Source organism: Artemia franciscana, chromosome 12 (genome assembly GCF_032884065.1).
Source record: "Artemia franciscana chromosome 12, ASM3288406v1, whole genome shotgun sequence".
NCBI classification, from domain to species: Eukaryota; Metazoa; Arthropoda; class Branchiopoda; order Anostraca; family Artemiidae; genus Artemia; species Artemia franciscana.
The window spans coordinates 18019468-18041750 of record NC_088874.1 but is presented as its reverse complement, the minus strand read 5'-3'; the positions used below and the strand labels follow the sequence as shown (position 1 = coordinate 18041750).

Here is a 22283-nt window from a genome sequence, read left to right as displayed (position 1 = left end):
TATCCTGTGCCTTGCTCCCAATATGGAAAAGGACATGCCAACTTGAAAGAGACTCCCTGTACTAACGACCTTAAATGTGCCCCCTGCAGCTCAAAGAACCAGTGTTAAATGTCCTGTTGTCCAGAAAATCTTCAAACAATGACCTTGACGAATGTACACACCGCTAGCTGGAATATTATATAAGGTTTCCTTTATCGAGAATCTCATACCATGCAGTGATTTTGTTTGCCTACAAGAACATTTTCTTGTTCATGAATCTTTAAGCCTTCTTCAATTTTGCAGCATAACCACAGTATTCTTGGTTCCAGCCATGATCTCAGAACAAGACCAACCTTACGGTGGTGTTGCCGTACTTGTTAACGAGTGTTTGAAACCTACCCTTTTTGCAGAGGAATCTTTCTTTGTCGCCGCGCAAGAAAACACAACAGTAGTTTCTTCCATCTACATTTCAACAGACCACCGGGACCTTGCCTCAGACAATAGATTTACTCAAGCCTGTGCCAGCCTTGCAAGATCCCTAAGCTCTTGTGCCTCTTTAGGTCCTTAGTGGTTGCTGGTAATATGAACTGTAACTTGCCCAATGTGACCAGTCCCAGAGCGTAACTTCTGCTTGCTGCCTGTGTGCAGACTCGACGCATTGACAGTGGCTCTCCCGTGACTAGTGTCCATTATTCCAGTTGAACATCGTCCTTAGACTTTATGCGTTTTTCTCCTGTGTTTACTCCCCCTGAACCATGCCATGTTGATTTTTCTTCTGGTGCTTCTGATCTCTTCCCTATCATGAACAGTTTTGCCATCAATAGTTCCAAGTCTCAAAATCGCGGTAAGAGTTGGAAATGCTCAGTAAAGAAGGAGTGGAATAAGACCAATATAAGCTTATACGCTATAGTGCTCAACAATACGCTTTCGAAAATCAAGATACCCTTCCTGTTACTCCAGCGGGCACTCAGTCAACCAAAAGAAGAGAAAAAAAATCCTATTAAATGTCTACTGTAGTGAAATAACTCATGCTCTTTGTAGAGCTGAACTTTAGGCAGTGCCTTCTTGTCGCGCTTCGGAAGTAGCTTCATGGTTCCTGAACAAAGAAACTGGCCAAACATAGAGTAAAAACATAATAGATATGCATAGCCAGTCTCTTCGCAATGATGCAATAGCTGTTCGGAAGTTTGGAAAGCGGAAGGCCGGTATTGTGCCACTTAATCAAGCTGCTCCTACTAATGATGAGCTAGTAGAACAATTCAACAGGGAATTCGCCAGTCCATATGCTAATCTTGAAGGAAAATTCAACCTAGAGCTTGATCAGAACTTCGAGTCTCATAGTTGTGATCTTGGGTTTGTTGTGACCACCCAGAATATTCATGACACGATACTGAAACTGAAGAAGAAACTAGTGGTGCTGATCAGTTATGTGGTATGCATCTTGTCCACGGGACTCTGACCCTTATAAGTCACTAGCTTCGCGCCACCCCAACACCTAGTTGGTGGGGGCGCTTAGCGCCCACCCCAAGCCCCCCGCGCGTAATTCGTTACGCGCCATATTAGTTACGCGCCATTGTAGTTGTGTCCCACACATGAATATAGATAGATATATATATGTTTTTAACTACGTAAAACTTGCAAATCTACAACATTCTTTGCTGTCCCTTTGTCTGTGCATATAAATATATTGTCAGGCTTACCAACTCTTGAACATGCAATATATAATTGTCCATGGGAAAAACAATCTGTATTCACATCTATACCTCAATGTTCTAATGATTGCCCTTGAGCTTTGTTGATGGTGATTGCAGATCGAACATTCCCTGTGTCTACGTCGTCATTTATATATCCCCTTGTGCCCCCTGACGTCCCCATTGTAGTTGTATATTCCCTGTGTCCTGGTCGTCATTTGTGTCCCGGTCTGTAGTGTCATCTTATAATGACGTCATATACAAAGCCTTTTATACTTATAATGACGTCATATGCAAACCCACAAACAAACGAACATGCCTAGAAACAACTTATTTTTATATATAAAGATATAGTTTCTTTTTTAGTTTTTCTTTTTTAGTTTTGCAGCTTTTTTTCTTTTTAGTTTTTTACCTTTTTTATTTTTTTACTTTTTTTGAAGTTTTTTCTTTTTAGGTTTGTTCTTTTTTTAGCTTTTTTCGCGCCATATTAGTTACGCGCCATTGTAGTTGTGTCCCTGTGTCCCAAATGTGAATATAGATAGATATAATTATGTTTTTAACTATGTAAAACTTGCGAATATACAACTTTCTTTGCTGTCCCATTGTCTGTGCATATAAATAGATTGTCATTTTTATGACTCATGAACATGCAACATATAATTGTTCATGGGGAAAACAATCCATATTCAGATCTATACCTCATTATTCTAATGATTGCCCTTGAGCTTCGTTGATGGTGATTGCTAATCAAACATTCCCTGTGTCATGGTCATCATTTATATATCCCCCCTGTGCCCCCCGGCGTCCCCGTTGTAGTTGTGTCCCTGTGTCCCGGTCGTCATTTATATTCCCTGTGTCCAGGTCGTTTTTTGTGTCCCGGTGTCCCAGTCTGTAATTTCTCTTTGAGTGTCCTGTTCGTCATTTATATTCCCTGTGTCCCGGTCGTCATTTCTGTCCCGTTGTCCCGGTCTGTAATTTCGTCAGTCGACAAACATGACGTCAGTCGACAAACAACTTCATGACAACATACAGCTCAATCCTTATAATGACGTCAGTCGACATACATGACATCAGTTGACACACAAACATGACGTCAGTCAACAGACACTCACAAATAAACAACTTATTTATATATATATATATATATATATATATATATATATATATATATATATATATAGATTTCAAAATGCTCATTCAAATGATTTTCAATTGTGAGCAAATTCCAAATGCTTTTAACTGGGGTCATTAGGCTACACCTGTTTGCAATAAAAGTAAAGATAGCACCAATTGCCAGTCGTATTGCCCAATCACCATTTCCCATGTGCTGTGCAAGCTAATGGAATCCCTTGTGATCAATATGTTCAATCAGACTTGCTCCATGCCAGAAAATCAGTTTGGTTTTGAAAACAGTCTTAGCCGTGGGCATGTCCATTCCATCCCTGCAAATGTTATACTCAAAACCGCCTCGTCTGAGGATCCACTGTTTCTTGCTGGCCAGGATATCAGCAGAGCTTTTGACTCTGGAATCCATCCAAAACTTTTACTAGTGGCTCTGCTTCATGATATGAACAGTTTTGCAAAAGCTAGCCTTCAAAACATGTATTGGAGATTGAATGTAAAGGTTAAGTTACTTTCTGGTAAAAACTTTGATATAATTGATAGGTCCATTCCTGTACATAAAGGTATTCAACAAGGTGCTATAACCTAAGCATTGCTATTTAACAACAGCGTTATGGATGCCCAGAAGAAAGTTGATATGAGTTTTATTTTTCATGGCTTTGACACATCGCTTTTGAATTAAAGCAGTGGTAAGAATGATGATATTCTTAATTTGAGTAGAAGTTAAAGTGCATGTTTCGAGTTTAAGTGAGGAGTATAACAATATTGGTCTAAATTTTAATCCAGGTAAGAGTGAATATATTAAGTTCAATTCTAAATGACCAGGTTCTGATAGTACCCAAGTCCATCGGGTTGTTTTGATATCAAACTTTTGTAATTCCTAACTTATAGGGGACCGTACCCCTTTGTACTGTCCTGAAAAGGAACGCATGCAGGGCTACTTGGGCATTTCAGCACAAAGGCTAGAACAGCTTATGGACTACTAGTTAATGCTAAAACATGTTACAGTAAGAATGTTTTGGCTAGACTTTAACACGCTTACAAAATCCCTCATGTCCTAGCCCTAGCTCCTTTTTGGAAGCACAAAGCATGACTGATTTGCAGTCAATCCATAAGCTATATTACAAGTATGCAAAGTATCTTCTAAGTCTTCCTCTTTGGGCTTGTAACTGCAAAGTTATGCAGCTATATGGTGTTACTGATCCATTTATAGCTGTGGACCAACAGCATACCAAATTTGTTTCATCTCTGGACCATAGCCAACCATATTATAGTGTGATGATTTAGTATGGTTGATCATAGTCTGATTCTTTCTTTTTTCTTTTTTTTTCCTTTATTCCATGTGGGCACTTTCATGTCATTTTATATGGGTCATTAAAATTATTGATTGATTGAACCAAGATTCTTCTCAAATTTCCAAAGGTTCTTATTTTAAATGCAATATTATTGTTAAATAATACTAATACATAGATTAAAGGTGGCAATGAACAAATCCTAGTAGATAAATGGTTAGTAGAAGAACTGTTGATGGTATATGAAAGATCTTACATTTCCACTGATAATCCATCCCCTCTTGGATTCCTTTTGGACAAAGAATTCCCCAGTGTGTGAAAAGTTTTACAAACTAAAGATACGAAAGAGGACAAAGACTATAAGGAAAAACCAAGACACCACATTGAAAGACATTCAAAGTGAAAAGAAAGCTTTCTCACAAAATGTCAAATCCATAAATGATCTGGTACAAGATGTGATTATAATAGGTTTTACTTTTGCCCAGGCTAAAGGTACTTTGCATAAAACAAAAAAAGATGTTAACAATGCTATTGAACTACTCAAAAACCAGCAGAAAATAGAAGTTCTAAGTATTTCACTCTAGAGGGAAAAGAAGTAGAATTAGTTACTTCAAAATACCTTCCTGGGACATACTTTAGCCTGTAGACACATCCCTGCAAGTTTCATTTTCCCAGCCTAACCTCTTTCAAAGATAGCCAAAAGTAGCTCAAGTAAAAATTTTACCCCTACTTTAACTTAAAAATCTAGCTTAAACAGCAGCCTCAACAAATATAGAGTATATAAAAGGCTATAGGTATTGGCTTAATCATTCTAAATTTTTTTCATCTGAACATTATAGGATGGTTTAGAAACTAGGTTAGGCCTGTTTGATATAGTAATATTTGACTAACTCACCAATGTGATAGCTGCCTTCCTAAGAACCAACCTTTTTAATAACCAAAAAACCTTTCTTCTGACTCCTTATGAGGTTTATCCTATGCAAGATGGGCCAAGAACACCAAAAACCCTTTAGATCCTAAGGAATATGCATAAGATTACATACAGGTCACTGAAAAGCTAAGATTATTTCCATTATTTACAGTTTCCTTGTCTTTTCTCTAGACTTTGATTAGATCAAATGCCGAAAGGCATTTGATCTAATCAATCACATTGTAGCTGCCCTTAATCTCAAGCTAATGGGGGCTAAGAAAAAGACTCTTACGCTCATGTTGGACTTTCTGAGTCAGAGGATGCATCGTGTGTTTGCTCTCTACGAAGGTGACACCAATTCCGAATGGTCCTCATCCACCTGTGGAGCCCCTCAGGGCACTAAGCTTGCAGCTATTGTATTCTTGTCTGTAAGTAACTTCCTCATAGCTGACTATGACGACCGCTACAAGTTCGTGGATGACATGTCATTTATCCTGAAATATTTAGTACGAAACGGAGTTATGACTTCACAGTTCAGTTCAAATTTTTTCAGTGTTTTCACAAAAGAGTGCGCGGAGCTAAATCTTGAGATTAATGTGAACAAGTCGAAGATAGTGCGCTTTAACCCGCTAAAAAGTGATGTTATGGAGCCAAACGTTCCATTCCCTCTAGCAAACAGTATCAAGATCCTTGGAGTTGCTTTTTCTAATGACTTCAGCTTTGCCACACATATTGAAAACGGGGTTAAAAGTGCAAACGCTAGTCTGCAGACTTTAAACGGTATGCGTAGGTCCAGTGCAAACACAGAGAGTATTAAGTATGCATACATAGCGTATGTCCGCCCCATTCTGGAATATGCGTGTCCTGTTTGGGTGCCCTCAGCACTGAGAACAGTGTATCTTTGTCAGGAGCATAAATCGGTTCAGAAGCGAGCGGTATCGATCATCTTGGGCCGCCGTGACATCCCCTACGAAAAGGCTCTGGAAGTGCTAGGACTGCCGTCACCCCAAAACCGGTACGAAACTCTGATAATGAGTTTCGGAAAGTACTTGCTTTCTAAATCTCAGCACTGTGACATTCTACCTGATCAACCTCTACCATCAAGAACGAGAAAGCAAGATAAGTTAGTTCCCGTTAAAGCAAGAACAAACCGATAGGGTAATTCTTCCGTCCCGGCTTTCATCAAAATGTATACTAGAAGTTAATATTTATGCCGGATGCACATTGGTTTTTCGTCCCGTTCACATTGGCACGAAAAACCCGTTTAATTTACTTTACACTTTCACTTAGTTCACTTAACTTAGGCTTTTTTCAAAGTTGAACTTTTTTCAACTTATAAGTGATTACTTATAAGTGAGACTTTTATTTCAGAAAAGCTTTGAAAATGTCTTCAGTTGAACATTTGATAATTGATTTTATTAGCTCTAGGCCCTATTTGTATAATCCAAAAAATGACAATTATAAGGATAGGCATCTCAAAATCAATGCAAGGGAGAGATTCTCAAATCAGCTGGCAAGTCAAGGAATGGTAATCTCAGGTAGGCCTAGACCTTGGATTGAATAAATAAGTTAGATAGAAGTGTAAATCTTTTCAGGCTTAGGAAGGATAGACACTCTCGCAACAGTTTATGAAGGTTGTGTGATCTTTAATCAATGAAAATGCTAATAGGCTATTAAAAGCTTTGCTTATAGGCTATTGTTATTTGATGTGTTCACATGTTAGACAATGCAACTATCTGACTTCCTTTTCCCTAGCACTTGCTATATTGTTTATTATTATTAAAGGAATCTACAGCCTAGTAAGGTACAGTAGATTGTTCAGGGGATTTTTAATGGTCTCTGGCAGGTAGCCTACAATAGAAAAACAATAGGAGTTGTCTTTTGTTGTAGAATTTCGACAAGTCTCTGGATTAAATGAATAAGTAACTAGGAACAATTTGATCTACCATACATCAAATCAGATGGTAAGTCAAGGACTATTAATCTCAGGTAGGCATAGACCTTGGTTTGGCTAAATAAGTTAAACAGAAATAAGTCTTTTCAGGCTTAGGAAGGATAGATCCTCTTGCATTAGTATATGAAGGTAGTGTGATTTTAATCAATAGAAATGCTAGTTGGCTATTAGATGCTTTGCTTGTAGGCCATTGTTATTTGGTGGGTTCACCTTGTAGACTATACAACTGTCTGGCTTCCTTTGGCCTTGCAATATATTTTTTTATCATTATTGTTATTATTATTAAGGGAAATCTTTAGTTAGATTCCAAAAGATATTTAATGGTTACTGGCATGAAGCCCAAATAGAAAACAATAGGAGCCACATTTTTTTGTACGGTTTTGACAAGTTTCAGGATTGAATGAATATAAACTAGGAAAATTTGACCTGTTACACACCTCCTTCAGTTTTAATAGACTAGTTTAAACTAGCTTATTTTTACTTAATGATAAATTTTTTTAGGTACCAGTGATCGGTGTATTATCAAATTGCAACTTTAATTGGTAGTTTTGATTTTTTCATTTGCTGGAGGCAAAAGTTTTGACATTTCAGTCAGTATCACTTACTATTCTTTTCTTTTCCCTTAATTGTATTAGATAAAATTCTTTCATAAAAAGTAAAAGGACATAAAAAGTCTTTCAAAGAAAACTGCCAGAAATTTTTAATTTTTGAAATCCATGGGGAAATGCAAAGATGTAGTGGTAGATATAAAAGATGCAGTTTTTTCATAATATAATGGTGATATTGATGCTTTACTGAATTTAAGATAAAAAATGGCAAAAAAATGTTTTGTAATGCTTCATGATTTTGTTAAAAATTTAGAAACTATTGTTAAAGGACTGTAGTTCAAGCAAGAATAATTAAATTTGCTTCTTTTATTTGGAGGGTGGGGAGAGGGAGCTAAATTTAAAATTTGTTGGGCTTGCATGGAAAAGGAATGGACCCCCTTTCTTGTTTGGGACTGTGTAATCATCAATTTTAGAAGTGACATGACAAAGTTAAAAAAAGAAAAAGATATGAAAAAGCTAAAAATGAAAAATCTCTTTCAACTAAAATAATTTCCATAAAATTTATCAAAACTTCATTTACTTCTTTTTTGCAGTTACTGAGCTTCAAAAAAAATGGGTCAGTCTGAGAGAGCGATATGTCCGACTGAAGAAAATTTCAAAACTGCCAAGTGGTTCTGCAGCTTTGAAGACAAAGGCAGCAAACCAGGAGTTTATTCAAAGAATGGATTTTTTAAGAGATGTTATCATTGATAGGAGCAGAAAAACTATTGGTATGGAATTGTACATATAAACTGAAAAATATATATATATATATATATATATATATATATATATATATATATATATATATATATATATATATATATATATATATATTTATATATATTATATATATTTATTAACAAGGAATCAAATGGCAGCCATCACAGATTAGTTTACAGTTTGTATGTCCTAAATAATATGTGTTTGTATATGCTAAGTAACAATTATAAAAGGTATTGCTTCATTTTAATTTGAATATCTGTGTTATAAGAATTGGTTGATTGGCACTATAATGTTTGTTTAAAGGCTTAAGACTTATGCAATCTGAACACAAAACTAATGTTGACATTGAAAAATAACATATCAATGAATGTAAAACTCGATTATCAAAAGAGTTTGTATCTATGAAATTTAACCTGGATTGTCAAAAATTAAATTAAGAATAATAATGTGATGTTATGTGAATATATCATGGTAATTTTTTACTTCAAGAAAACCCTTCATATTAATTTCCAGCCTTGTTTCTAAGAATAATTTGTTTTAGGTAACTGTGTATCTTCATTGCCTGTCATCAATGTAATCGAACAGCAAATAACAGAAGATTACTCTGAAGAAATTGATTTTGATATTACTCATAGTCCTTCAGGTTGGTCCTTATTATTTATACAACAAAAATTTAAAACTTGATATATTATGGAAACAATAGTATTCCAATACTAATATTGGAAATACTGGTAGCATTATTCTAAGTTCAAGATCGAAAATAATGAAGTGTTTAAACGTATTGAATTTCTAATTAGTATTTGGGATACATTTTCAATGTAAATTGACCTGGAATGGGAGGAGTCCCTAGCCCCAAAAACTTTCAACTATACAATTATCAGAAAGTGTACAATTACTTTTGGTCCAAAAGAAAATGAGATTTGCAATTATTGACATAAACATAAATGTTAAATTTATGTTCAGTATTTATGAGAAATATGATTATTATTAATTAACTCAAGGGGGGGCTTTGGCCCCAAGATTTTTATGGCACTTGGTATTCACCAAATGACATACAGCGATTGCAATTTCTGTCAGTTTGTCAGTCTTGGTTTTGCTAGTTTGGGCACTTCCAGATAAACTAGGACAATAAAATTTGGCAGGCGTATCAGGGACCAGACAAGATTAAATTGAAATAGTCTCTTCCCCGATTCGACCATCTGGCGAGGAGTGGGAAGACAGTTAGTTTGGAAAATTAGAAAAAATGAGGTATTCTTAACTTACAAACGGGTGATTGGATCTTAATGAAATTTTATATTTAGCAGGATATAGTGTCTCAGAACTTTTATTTTAAATCTCGACCGGATCCGGTGGCATTGGGGGAGTTGGAGGGGGAAACCTGAAATCTTGGAAAATGCTTAGAGTGGAGAGGTTGGGATGAAACCTGGTGGGAAGAATCTCTTGGCTCTTCCAACCTCCTCTCACGTGCCATATGAGCTCTCAGCTCTTATTGTCTTAGTTTCTTGTTTTTAGGAGTTGTTACTTTTGTCTTAACAGTTTTATCTTCTGTTTTAAAAACATTGCTGCTATTTTTGTTGAGTTTGTGTTAAATCGATCTTCAGTCCCAATTTGAATTACTTTCTTAGCATGGTATAAGTATATGCTCTTCCCTTATATAAAAGAACTGGCATCAAAACTATTTGTATGTTAACTATATAATCTAAAAAAAATAAAATAGAGCTCTTCTGTTCAGTAACTTGTCCCTCGTTTTTGCAGAACAGAATCATAAACTATAGTACAAACCTTCATCCATCAAATATTAATGTATTCTATTTTCCAGAATTTTGCTGTGTGTCCCAAGAAGAAGCCAATTCAGAAGAATTGCTAATCGAAACGGAATCTCCACAGGCATCCACTTCAATTGCTCCAGATGAGCACTTCCAAACTTATAAAAACGTTCAAAAAAGAAACCAAACCAAAACAGAGGGAAGTACTTCATCTGCAACTGATGAAGCAATTCTCTCATACCTGAGTGAAAAACAAAAAAGGGATAAAAATAAAGTTATAACTATGGATGAAGACCAGCATTTTCTAATGTCACTTGTATCATTCATGAAGGATATACCAGCTGAGGAGAAACTGCAGTGTCGCATGAAAATCATGAATGCTATACTAGAACATACCAAAAAACGTTGAAATATGTTTTATCTTTTTCACTTTAAGCCAATATTTGATTTTTTTTTTGTTATTATATTTTGATCTTTAGTCATTTCATATTAAATGCTTTCTCTCTATATATATATATTCAGGATATCTATATATACAAATAGTGTATGATATGTTTACATGCATATTTATTTATAAATCAAGTCACAATGTGCCTCTCAATGCTTTTTCTCGCTGCCAAGGAACAGCACCCTCTACAGATAAGAAATAATCCATTAGTCTATTTCTAAGATCTTGATTTGTTCTGGAAGAATTGTTGCTCCCAACTCTGCCAAGCTGAGAAATCCCACTTCCTATTGATAGCTCTTGAATATCAGTTGGGGCTCCTCTAGTTGAAATAATGAAATTGTGTAAACATACAGAAGCAATGATTATTGCTTTTACTTTTTCAGGCTGTGCTAGTATTTCAGTTCGGAAAATTCTGAACCTCTGCACAAGTATACCAAACGTATTTTCAATTAGGCGCCGAGCTGTGGATAATCGGTAATTGAAAATTTTTTGTGCTTCTGAGAGTCTATTTCCAGGAAAAGGTCTCATTATATAACTACACAATGGAAAGGCTTCATCAGCAACAAAAAAAAATGGAAAATTTTCTGTTGTTCCAGGCAATGGAAGTGAATCAGGAAGCTTTATTTTCCCAGTGTCTATGCCTTTCCCAAGATCTGACCTGGCAAATACACCCCCATCACTCTCACTTCCAAAAGCTCCAACATCTACATAAATAAACTTGTAATTAGCATCACATGCAGCTAAAAGTATAAGGCTAAAATAATTTTTATAATTGTAAAATTGAGACCCAGACTTGTATGGGCACTGAATTCGCACATGTTTACCATCTAAGGCACCAATGCAATTTGGCAAAAAACATTTTGCCCTAAAAGTTTCACTGAGACTTTTCAATGTATCTGATTGAGGCTCTTGCAGATACATTGGACTTAAAACTTCATATATTGCTATCGTTGTATCTGATAATATCTGTGAAACTGTTGAGTGACCAACACGAAATTCATAATGGAGAGCTGCCATTGACATACCAGTACCCAGATATCTTAGTGTCAAAGCAAGCTTCAGTTCTGGAGAGATTGCCTTTCTAAAATTGGTGTTTTTTTTTGTTATAAAAGGCCTCACTAAACTAAGCAATTCAACATACTCTGCCTTTGTTAATCTTACAAAATTTAAAAATTTCTCTTCATCGTCTCTCATAAGTAAGTCATTAAGCAGTGTCAGATGGCCTTTCACAGTCCTCTCCCTTTCTTGTAGAATTGGATGTACCCATAGTCTTTTCTTCCTAAAAAGTAAATATATAAATTATAAACAAATTAAAGTAATATTCCTTTCATATTATAGTTTAAGCAAAAGTCTGTTTGACTGGTCAATTTAGCTGTAACACAAACATAAAAATTTGAATTCAATTAGTACTTGTCAAAGAAACCAATGCTTTAAAACTATTTTGGTAATAACTGAAAATTAAAGGAAAGTAAAGAGTAATGTTAAGGCTTAGAACAATTAGAACTGCATAAATAGAAAATGGACACTGTGATTAAAATTTTATGCCAATGCATTTTACCAATCATTTTCACAAACCATGTGTACAAAAATTGTTAAGTTCTTCAAAATATATGCCAATGTTAGAATTTACCTGGATACCTGACTGACTGACCATATTTTGAACATTAATACAAAAAGTATAATTCAATCCTACTTTCCCTCACTATTTCTACCAACCAGGGCATTGAAGCATCCCAATTAAACACCCTATTTCTACCTGGGATTTTGTTCATGTTTCCATTCCCTAGGATACAGACTATATACATATATAGCCTAGGCTATATATATATATATATATATATATATATATATATATGGTAAAATTCTAGTTTAGTGACTTCTTGCTATCTCGGAAAGAGGTTGAGTTAGGAAAATGAAACTTTCAGGGATTTGTCTACAGACTAAAGTATGTCCTGGGAAGGTATTTTGAAGTGCCTACCTCCACTCACTCTCCCTCAAAAGGGTCCTGACCTTTGATGACCTTTAAAAATATGTGCTATAAAAGTGAAACCTTGCAAAATAGATCTTCTGCTTGAATGAAGTACAACAAAATTGTTTTCAGCTTGACAACTTTGTTCAATCCCAATTTATAAGGTTTTAAAGATATGCAAATACATTTCCAAAATTTTGAAAAAAAACCCATTGATATGGCTTAGAATTTTACTCAAATAACAGTTTCATTTTCAGAACTAGTGGCAGAGAAAAAGCAACTGGTAACTGAAAATTAAGGTAAAATGTTGTTTTCTAAAAATTTTGATAGGTATAGACCTGCTATGTAGGCAAATTTCAGGGTCCTCTTGAGTGAGAGGGATTGGAAGTAGGTACTTTAAAATACCTCCCTGGGATACCTAGCCCCTTTCCGAGATAGCAAGAAGTCACTAAACTAAAATTTTACCATGTTTTTGGTAATATGGTAAATTAGCCCTTGTGTTGGGTTGTTGCCTCTGAATTATTTGTCTTTATTATTTTTTCTATTGTTTGGTAAATGACAACTTATACTTATTGACGACATGACTGCCTGTCCATGGATTATTCTTTATGGTTGATTGTGTTTGGCTATGCTGTTTGACCTATGTGATTGAATGGATGAGTAGGGTTAAGGCCTCATTCAAGTGCTGGTCTATATTAATCACTAATTTAGGAAAACAGTCTTCCTTTTCTCCTTCTGTCCCTTTTTTTTATGTGTTTTTGCTGTTGCATTGGTGATTTCTCTTTTCAAGATATATATATATATATCTATATATATATATATATATATATATATATATATATATATATATATATATATATATATATATATATATATATATATATTGCCTTCACGAGGCCATAGGCCCTATATGAAATTCAGTTAGACCAAATCATTAGTGGGTTATTCCGTTAAAACAGCATCTATAACTTTGAAATACCCTTTAATTTTCTTCTTTTGCTGCCTTAAGTGAAGAATTAGCAGCAAATCTTCATCAGAGCTACATTCATTATCATTGACCATATAAGTGTTATCCATCCTCAATTCCATGATCCAGCAATTCAAAATTTTTGCCTAGTCCTATTAGTCATTTTTCATTTTTCAATGTGAACGGCAAGATTTCAATGTGAAGAGACCTAAGTAAAATCACTTAACTTAGACTACTTAACTAAGTTAAGTGATGCCAATGTGCATCCGCTTTATTTATAGTTTTATTTATATTTACAAGTGTAGCTTGATTCTGTATATGTTGCAAAAAAACACAAATCAGCGACAGCTGTCAAATTTTTGCTATTAAACCTGTCTACTACTACTTAACGATTTCACATGTTATCTATTTAAAAAAATATGTAACATTGAAGTCACTTGTCCTCAATAATCTTTTTTTTCGGGGTTAGAAAGTACAAGCCCACGACAAGTAATCCTCAGGGTTCGAGTGGGTAATCCGAGAAACTTCTGACGTCATTTGCGTCTCGTAAGAGGCTCGGGTTTGTCAGATAAGTTATCGGACAAGTAAAAGAACACTGGGGATGTAATTTGGATTGGAGGGATTTTAAGAAGAAAGAGAACCAAATTTGTCCAAATTGCCCTTGGAATAACTAATAACAAGAAACAGAAGACAACAGATATGTTCAATCCTGGGATTCAGCAGTAGGCTAGTTAAAGTAACAAGTAAGTTAATTTAGCAAGCAAGTTTAAAATAAAACAGGGCGGTAAAATTCTAGTTAATTGACTTCTTGCTATCTCAGAAAAGGTTTAGGTTAGGAAAATGGAACTTTCAGGGATGGGTCTACAGGCTAAAGTATGTCCCGGGAAGGTATTTTAAAGTACCACCTCCACCTCTTCTCCCTCTAGAGGGCTCTGAAATTTGCCTACATGACAGGTTTATGCCTATTGAAATTTTGACAAATTAACATTTTACCTTAATTTTTCAGTTTCTAGTTGCTTTTTCTCTGCCTTTAGTTCTGAAAATGCAATTCCTGTTATTTGAGTAGGATTTTGAGCCATATCAATGTTTTTTGTTTTTTTTCAAAATTTAGGAAATGTATTTGCATATCTTTAAAACCTTATAAAATGGGATTGAGCAAAGTTATGAAGCTGAAAATAAGTTTGTTGTACTTCAATTAAGCAGAAGATCTATTTTGCATGGTTTCACTTTTATAACACACATATTTTTAAAGGTCAGAGCCCTCTAGAGGGTTAAGGAGTGGAGGTAGGCACTTCAAAATACCTTCCCAGGACATATTTTAGTCTGTAGATTCATCCCTGGAACTTTCATTTTCCTAACCTAAACCTTTTCTGGGATAGCAAGAAGTCAATTAACTAGAATTGTTCCAAACAGGGCAAAATTCTAGATAAGTGACTTCTTGCTATCTCAGAAAAGGTTTAGGTTAGGAAAATGAAACTTTCAGGGATGAATCTACAGACTAAAGTATGCCCCAGGAAGGGGTAAAATTCTAGTTAATTGACTTCTTGCTATCTCAGAAAGGGTTTAGGTTAGGAAAATGAAACTTTCAGGTATGAATCTACTGAATGAAGTATATCCTGGGAAGGTATTTTGAAGAAACTACCTCCACTCCTTCTCACTCTAGAGGGCCCTGACCTTTGATGATCTTTAAAAATATGTGTGCTATAAAAGTGAAACCTTGCAAAATAAATCTTCAAAGTGTTTTCAGCTTCTTAATTTTGCTCAATTCAATTCTACAAGGTTTTACAGATATGCAAATACAATTCCTAAATTTCCAAAAAAAAAACATTGATATGGCTCAAAATTCTAGCCTACTCAAATAACAGGAATTGCATTTTCAGAACTAAGGGCAGAGAAAGAGCAACTAGTAACTGAAAATTAGGGTAAAACATTGTTTTGTCAAAATTTCAATAGGTTATATAGACCTATTTCATGTAAAACCTGTCATGTAGGCAAATTTCAGGGCCCTCTAGAGGGAGAAGGAGTGGAGGTGGGTGCTTTAAAATACCTTCCCGGGAATACTTTAGTATGTAGGCCTAGACCCATCCCTGAAAGTTTCATTTTCCTAACCTAAACCCTTTCTGAGAAAGCAAGAAGTCAATTAACTAGAATTTTACCATTGCTTCTACTAGAATTTCAGATTTAAGCATTTTTTGACCTCTTAAAAATTATCTGAATATGGGGTATAAAAAAGGCTTAAAACATTGGTCTCAAACCTTATAACATCTGACTCAAACTTACCATTTTCATTATAAATTTTTTTTTTTTAATGTTATTTTATCCACAAGCACTGATTTTCCACAATTAAATTGGATAAATAAATTTTATCAATGTTATGGCATTTTCTTCTTCCCTGTGGCCAAAATTTCAATTAAAGCATGCGTTTTTGGTTGTTTTTTTTTTACAAAATAATAAGATATTTGAAATTGCAAATCTGTAATAGTTTAGAAGCAAATTTGGGCTATATATTTGCACATCAGGGGGTGGGGGTAAAGCATAGCATAGCCTATATTAAATATGTAAACTAACCATTGCTGTATTTAATATAGTTAAATTTATAGCAAACAGTATAACTGGCATTCATAATAGCTGACTTTCATATTTTTAACCAAAAATGCATGCTTTTATTTAAAATTTGATGTCAAAAAGGAAGAAGAAAACATCATAACATTGAACAAATTAATTTATCCAAATTAATATTGGAAAATCAGTGCTTGGGGGCTATATAACATTAAAAAAAAAATTATTTATAATGAAACAATAAGTTTGAGATCAATGTTATAAGGTATTTAAGGTTCAAGACACATTTCTTATCCTTTTTATACCCCATATTTAGGTCATTTTTAAGAGGCCAAAAAGTGCATAAATCTGAATTTCTGGTAGAAGCAATTATTACATTTGTAAAGAGCATAAAAAAAGGCATTGAGTGGTATATTCACTTTATACTAAAGCCAGTAATACTGTTTGCTATTATTTTACCACTTTGGCTATTGCCTATCTTGGAAAGATGTTAGGCTAGGAAAATGAAACTCAAAGCATTCCTGGGAAAGTAGCATGTTGCCAAGCTACCATATTCAGATTTCTAAGCCTTAGGAATTTGCCTATTTGACAGGTCTGTGCATGCTGACAAACAATACTAAATTGAAATTGAAACAAATAAGTCAAATGACAGGAGTAAATTTTGTCTGAAAAGAGTTGAGAACTCTCCAAAATCATGTGTAACAGTTTTTGAGGGTACAAACTACATATTTTCCAAATGGTGGTTGATTCCACTAAATTATTTTATATTGCTGGACTACAAGCTATAAACAATGATTTGATAATCTAAAACTTGGTATTTTGCCCTTATCACATCCAACATCCCCCCTTCTATCAGATGCAAATGTTTGGTTTAAAGGACTAAAGGGCTATTGAGTTGTTCAAAGGATTACTGGGCTGTTGACTATTTAGTATAGTTGTTCATTGCAATTTGAAAACATATATTGTATTAGATTTATATTTAAATCACCAATGAATGTTGTATGCAAATTGAAAGCATAAATTCAAATCATGAATGTTGCATGTAGGTTCCAGTCATAACACTATATGAAGGTTAGAAATATAAATTAATATATTAATAAACTTTATTATTAATTTTTCCTTATTGGAAGAAGGGGTGCTGTAAAATACAAATTTAAAAAGTTTTGTATTTACTATGGTAAGACACTTCTTGCCATAATTCTCAAATGCATTTAAGTACAATAACCTACTGTGAAAAATCTTCCATCACCTGCACAGAGACCTGGTTTTGGACCAAAACAGCTGAATCACTGTGTTTTAGCTGAGCTGTGCTTGCATGCTAAGAACTGGAAGTCATTCACTATATGTTTATTGCTGAGCCAACATCTTAAAAGATTTAACATAGGCCAAGATTTATCTGTAGTAGAATCAAAAAGGAAATTTTCATTTGTGCCTTGTCCTCTAGGTGTTGAAGGCAGATTTAGAATAATGTTCTTCAGGAACTTTGACTTTTTATTTATTTATACCATTAAAGAATGTATGTTTATTTGGTAAAATGTTAAAATATTATCTGGAATTTTGCTAAGACCATGGACTATTTTGTGTTTGCATGGCAATACAGCTCCCTACAGATTAAGAAAAATGGTCCAAAAAGGAACAAATTTTACCGCAAATGATTTTTACACTGAAGCATTCAGAAAAATCTGGAGAATAGCTTACTAAAACTCTGCTATGTCTGAAACTGAGAAATTTTACTTAAATTTCTGAATTTTAGTCCAAAAATAAAAGTTAAATAGTTTGGCATTGGATGGATTTTTAAAAGTATTTTACTATGTGTTCTAACATGATAAGAATGAATGTCAGTTTCAATATTGCTTGACACTTCAGTTTTGCCAAAGGAAAAAAAAAACAAAAAAACATACAAGCCAGGTTTCATAGAAAATAGCCCAAAAATTTGCTTTTCTTTAAAAATGTTTTGTAATATCATTTTATGCATTATCGTACCTATTGAAATACACAATATTAGGTATGAAGAACCTTACAACCTCAAATTCACATAGCCAAAACTTCTTAGTTAGCCCAAGAGTCCAAAAACATATTTTCTTTTTAGCATTGAATTGTCACCAAAAAACATACATGTTATAAATACCTATGTTTTATATTAGCGTTTGAAGTTATTAGAAGCCCAAACAGGGCATATGTTGAATACTCCATCTATAAAGAATGCCCCAGTTTCCTCTTTGTGGCTCCAAACTTATCTTGTCACTACATCATTGATGGAGAGTGATTGCTGCAGAGGATAACATGGCAAGTAGAGTTATGAAAGTTCTTAAGCTGAACTGGCCAGACATGACAATAAACAACAAAGAGAGATAAAACTCCCCAAAAAAAACCTCATACAAGATGACGGCCAGTAGAGAGGAAAGACTAAAACAATGCAGATATTTTGCTTGTATCCAAACAAGGCGTCCTCAGCACAAGATAAAAAGAAAACTAAACTAAAAACAAATAAAAACCACCACCAATAATAATAAATACAATTGCTGCTACTTATCCATGCAGGGAAAAGAAGCTATTTGAGTTACTTCAATGAGAAACATCAAAGAGCAACTCAGGAAAAATTTCACAAATGCTGATGTTGTGTTTGATGAATTTAGCTGTGAGTCTTTGACCAAAGACTGCAATCTAAAAAGAACAAAAGGGATTTACCCCTGTACATATTTCCTATCAGCAAAGTGAACAAGCAGAGGTTCATCTTGCTGGTTGTGCAACTGCTGGAAGAGAAGGGAATTAAAATTCGTCTTGCTACTGGTGATAACACTTTCCTATTGTGAAATAGTTGTTCCTATTGCAACTATGATGTAAGTTTTTGTTGTCAGTAATAATACAGATTTGTTGAACTAACTGCAGATAAATTTTTTTAGCATCATTCACTCTAAAATTCATTCACACTAAAATTTAATCCACTCCCTCTCCTCCTTCCTTTTATGTATCCTGTATTGGCCACTCAGTTAAGTCATATCTGTGAGATGCAACAGTAGCAAACCAAATCACCAGCTAAACCCAATTTCTTTTCTGCTCTTTGATCACAAATATTACAAATTCTCATAATCATTTGCTGACTGAGAGATATACACTGAATTCTTAATGGAAGAGGAAATGGGTGGAGATTCATACGCAACAAGACTGTAGTGGCCAAATATTATTGAGTCGTGATTATGCTGTATAATTTATATACAGTGATTTTACTGGTCCATTGCTTGAAAGAAAACACCAACTGAATTTTCTACCGAGTTGAAAGCAATTCTAGTGCAGAGGATTTCAGTTTTCTAAAAGTAAAGCAGTGCTTGTGCTTTGCTGATGCAGCAGTTGACTTTCTATCCTTGCATGCCTTCCTTAGTTCTTATAATACATTGGTTAGCCGGCCGGGATCATGCTTGCGAAATACACCAGGCGTTTTTACGAAGCTTTGTCAGTGTTCAACTAAGGCGCTTTGTTGAAAGATGAGCAGGGTAAAGACAGAGAGCTGATGCTGCTCAGCTTTTATAAGACGAGAAAAGGGTAAAATGCTCCTTCTCATTCAACAAGTGCTTTCTGTCAGCAAACTGGCAATGTCAATATCCTTTGTCAGGCCTGAAAAATTTTTGCACACACCCTCAATTGCTTGATATGCTTATTATCAAGTTTTCTTTAAGATAAATGAAGGGAATGAAATTCCTTCTAATTCCAATATGTACCCTACCACTTGGGGTGTCTTGGGTTTTTTCCCCTGAAATTTGGCTATTATGTGTTTTTTCTCAAAGGGGGATTGCGGAAGGGAATTAACTGAAGTCTAAAGCAATTTTAAAACCGATATCTGCTCTAAGTAGGTCCGAATACATAGTAAAGGCCCCTTAAAACCCATTCAAAGTGCAATACAATGTGACATTTTCTGATCTCAGTTGTATGGAGAGTTTTAGAGTGTCCTGAAGATTTTAGATTAAAAATATTCGTGTTGCAACTTATTCCACCCCAAAAAGTAGAGTGAATAGCTTACAAATGTCATTGATCCTGCAAGCTCTGTGAAATTTAAAATGTTAAACTTGTATATCCACAAAGTTTTTGCTTTGATAGGCTAGCCATATTTCTTGATGGCAGACATGAACTTACAGAAACAACAATAAAGTTGATAAAGACTGAAACATAAAACTATGAGATGTCTTGTTACAAAAGAAACGTAAGGTCATACTGTTAATATTCTTTAGGTTTTATATTACCTGGTGAGCTAATCATTCACAGTAACAACATTACTGTTCAAACATTGTCTTGCAAATAAATAGCAATCCAATAAGTTTAAATAAACACATAATCATACAAATACAGGACATAAGACCTTTTTTTTAATGTAACAATAGAGATTGAAATTTTTTAGTATTATATTGCTTTTTTATTTTTTGTTAATGGATGTCGTAAGTGTTTTTCCACATTTGGCTGCTTCTAGACTTGTAGACTTTAACAGTTTTCACGAATTTTACTAATGTTTCATAGTAATACAAACTTATATCAATGAAAGAAAATGATAGAAACAGGCAATTTCTTATATATATGAATGGTTATGGTTTAGTTCTTTTGTACTCTGTACTTGGTCTATTCTAAGCCTATTGTAAATTATTTTTTTGGGAGGTAATTATTTGAAAAATTACTAAAAAGGAAAAGCTCCTTTTCTAAATTGAACTATATTATTAATTGGTAAGTATGTTGATGGTCAAATAATATCTTTACCTGTATGTTAAGGGTCCTGCTGCATGTAGAAGCTTTTATTTTTATGGCAGTTATTGCAAGCATAATGTACTTTTTGACTACCTGAACAGAAAATAATACCAGTAATTATTCTTGCAAAGTTGCTTGTAGAACTACTAAAGAAGATCTTATTTGTTTTTCTCAGAGGTGACAAATAAGCTACTTGGGGAGGGGGAAAATCAGGAATTCATTTTTTTCACCAAAAAGGCATTTCATTTTCTTGAAATAATACAAATTTCAGCAGCTTATATAAATTTTGGTCTTCTTATGAGGAGAGGTGTAGCTTTGGGTCCCCCTGTGCTTGGCTCTTTAAAAAAGGTCCTTTATATCTGTCAATTAAAAAAAACATCAGGATTGATGACCCTAGTTGAAATGTAAAAGTTAATTTTTGTTTATTGATTTTATGATTATGTGACATACGAGTATGGCAAACCTTTATGCAGTACCATTTATCTTGTATTCAGTTTTCATAACTTCTTTATAAATAAGAATATTATTAGTTTTAGATAACGAAACAATGGCCGTTTCATCAAACTTTGTTATGTCTGCTTATCGTTGTACCACCATCCTTGGAAGCTGTGGTCTCAGTAAATTCACCTTTCATCCCCGTGATTCAACCAAAGTCTGCATCAGAAATAAATCATTTAAAAGTGGAGGAGATGGCGTTTTCGATCTAAACCAGTACCCAGTGCATAGTTATTTTCTCAATGACAAAGGAAAATCAGTTGCAAGCTATTTTAATGATAAGGCTATTGACGAGGCTGCTGCAAAGCAGTCAGTGAGATTAAAAACATACATTATATTATATTCAGCTCGTGATAGTGCCCATGTGTTGAAAAGTGCACAGTATTTGCAAAAAGAATTACCCATACGAATTGCACGCACGATTACTCAATTTCGTAGTCTGCCTTTCATAATTGGCTGTAATCCAACTATACTCTCTGTCCATGAGTTATATATCAAAGCCTTCTATATATTGACCGAATTCCCCAAGATACAGACAAGAGAAGATGAAAGTCGATATTCAAAGTTATTAGTAAACCTTTTGGATGCATATAAAGACGTAGTAACAGAATTGGCGAATGGATTCAAAGAATGCAGACGAAAAGTTGACAATGAAGATGCAATTCGGGCATTTTTAGATAAAACGCTAACTTCACGTCTTGGAATTCGAATGCTTGCTATGCACCATTTATCGCTTCGAGACGAAAAACCAAATCATGTTGGAATAATCAATGTACAATTGCAGTTGAAGAGTGTTGTCGAAAAGTGGGCCGACTTCACAAGAAGAATAGCTTTTCATCGATATGGTAGAGCTCCAGAAATAAGACTATCAGGTTAGTTTTTTTTTAATCAGTAAAACTTTTCCTTTTTTTTAATCAGGAAAACTTTGCAAGATTGAGCGGAACATCAGTGATGTTTTGTATTCGAAAAAATATGTGCTTTACTAACAAAGAAATTATGTATCAAAACTTTCCTTTTTCAATTTTGCTACAAAAAAAAAAAAAAACAGCAAGAGAGAATTTCTCTTTAAGGGTTATTAAGTCTCTCATAG

At 34.3% G+C, this 22283-nt stretch overlaps 3 protein-coding genes across 3 annotated transcripts in view; 2 read left to right on the top strand and 1 right to left on the bottom strand.

The window, feature by feature from the left end:
• Positions 1-6218: 6218 nt before the first annotated feature.
• On the top strand, positions 6219-10525 carry LOC136033788 (uncharacterized). The gene is made up of 4 exons (XM_065714690.1): positions 6219-6532; positions 8090-8266; positions 8803-8904; positions 10081-10525. Exons 1-4 carry the CDS (start codon positions 6379-6381, stop codon positions 10434-10436), a joined length of 789 nt encoding a protein of 262 aa, XP_065570762.1. The 5' UTR covers positions 6219-6378; the 3' UTR covers positions 10437-10525.
• Positions 10526-10610: 85 nt separating this feature from the next.
• On the bottom strand, positions 10611-11396 carry LOC136033455 (uncharacterized). The gene has a single exon (XM_065714205.1). It carries the CDS (start codon positions 11394-11396, stop codon positions 10611-10613), a length of 786 nt encoding a protein of 261 aa, XP_065570277.1.
• Positions 11397-13961: 2565 nt separating this feature from the next.
• Positions 13962-22283, top strand: part of LOC136033787 (branched-chain alpha-ketoacid dehydrogenase kinase-like) — a 39758-nt gene continuing 31436 nt past the window's right edge. The window contains exons 1-2 of the mRNA XM_065714689.1: positions 13962-14154; positions 21229-22065. Of these exons, the coding sequence (XP_065570761.1) occupies positions 21246-22065 (820 nt within the window). The 5' untranslated portion in view covers positions 13962-14154; positions 21229-21245. The remainder of the gene's footprint in view (positions 14155-21228; positions 22066-22283) is intronic.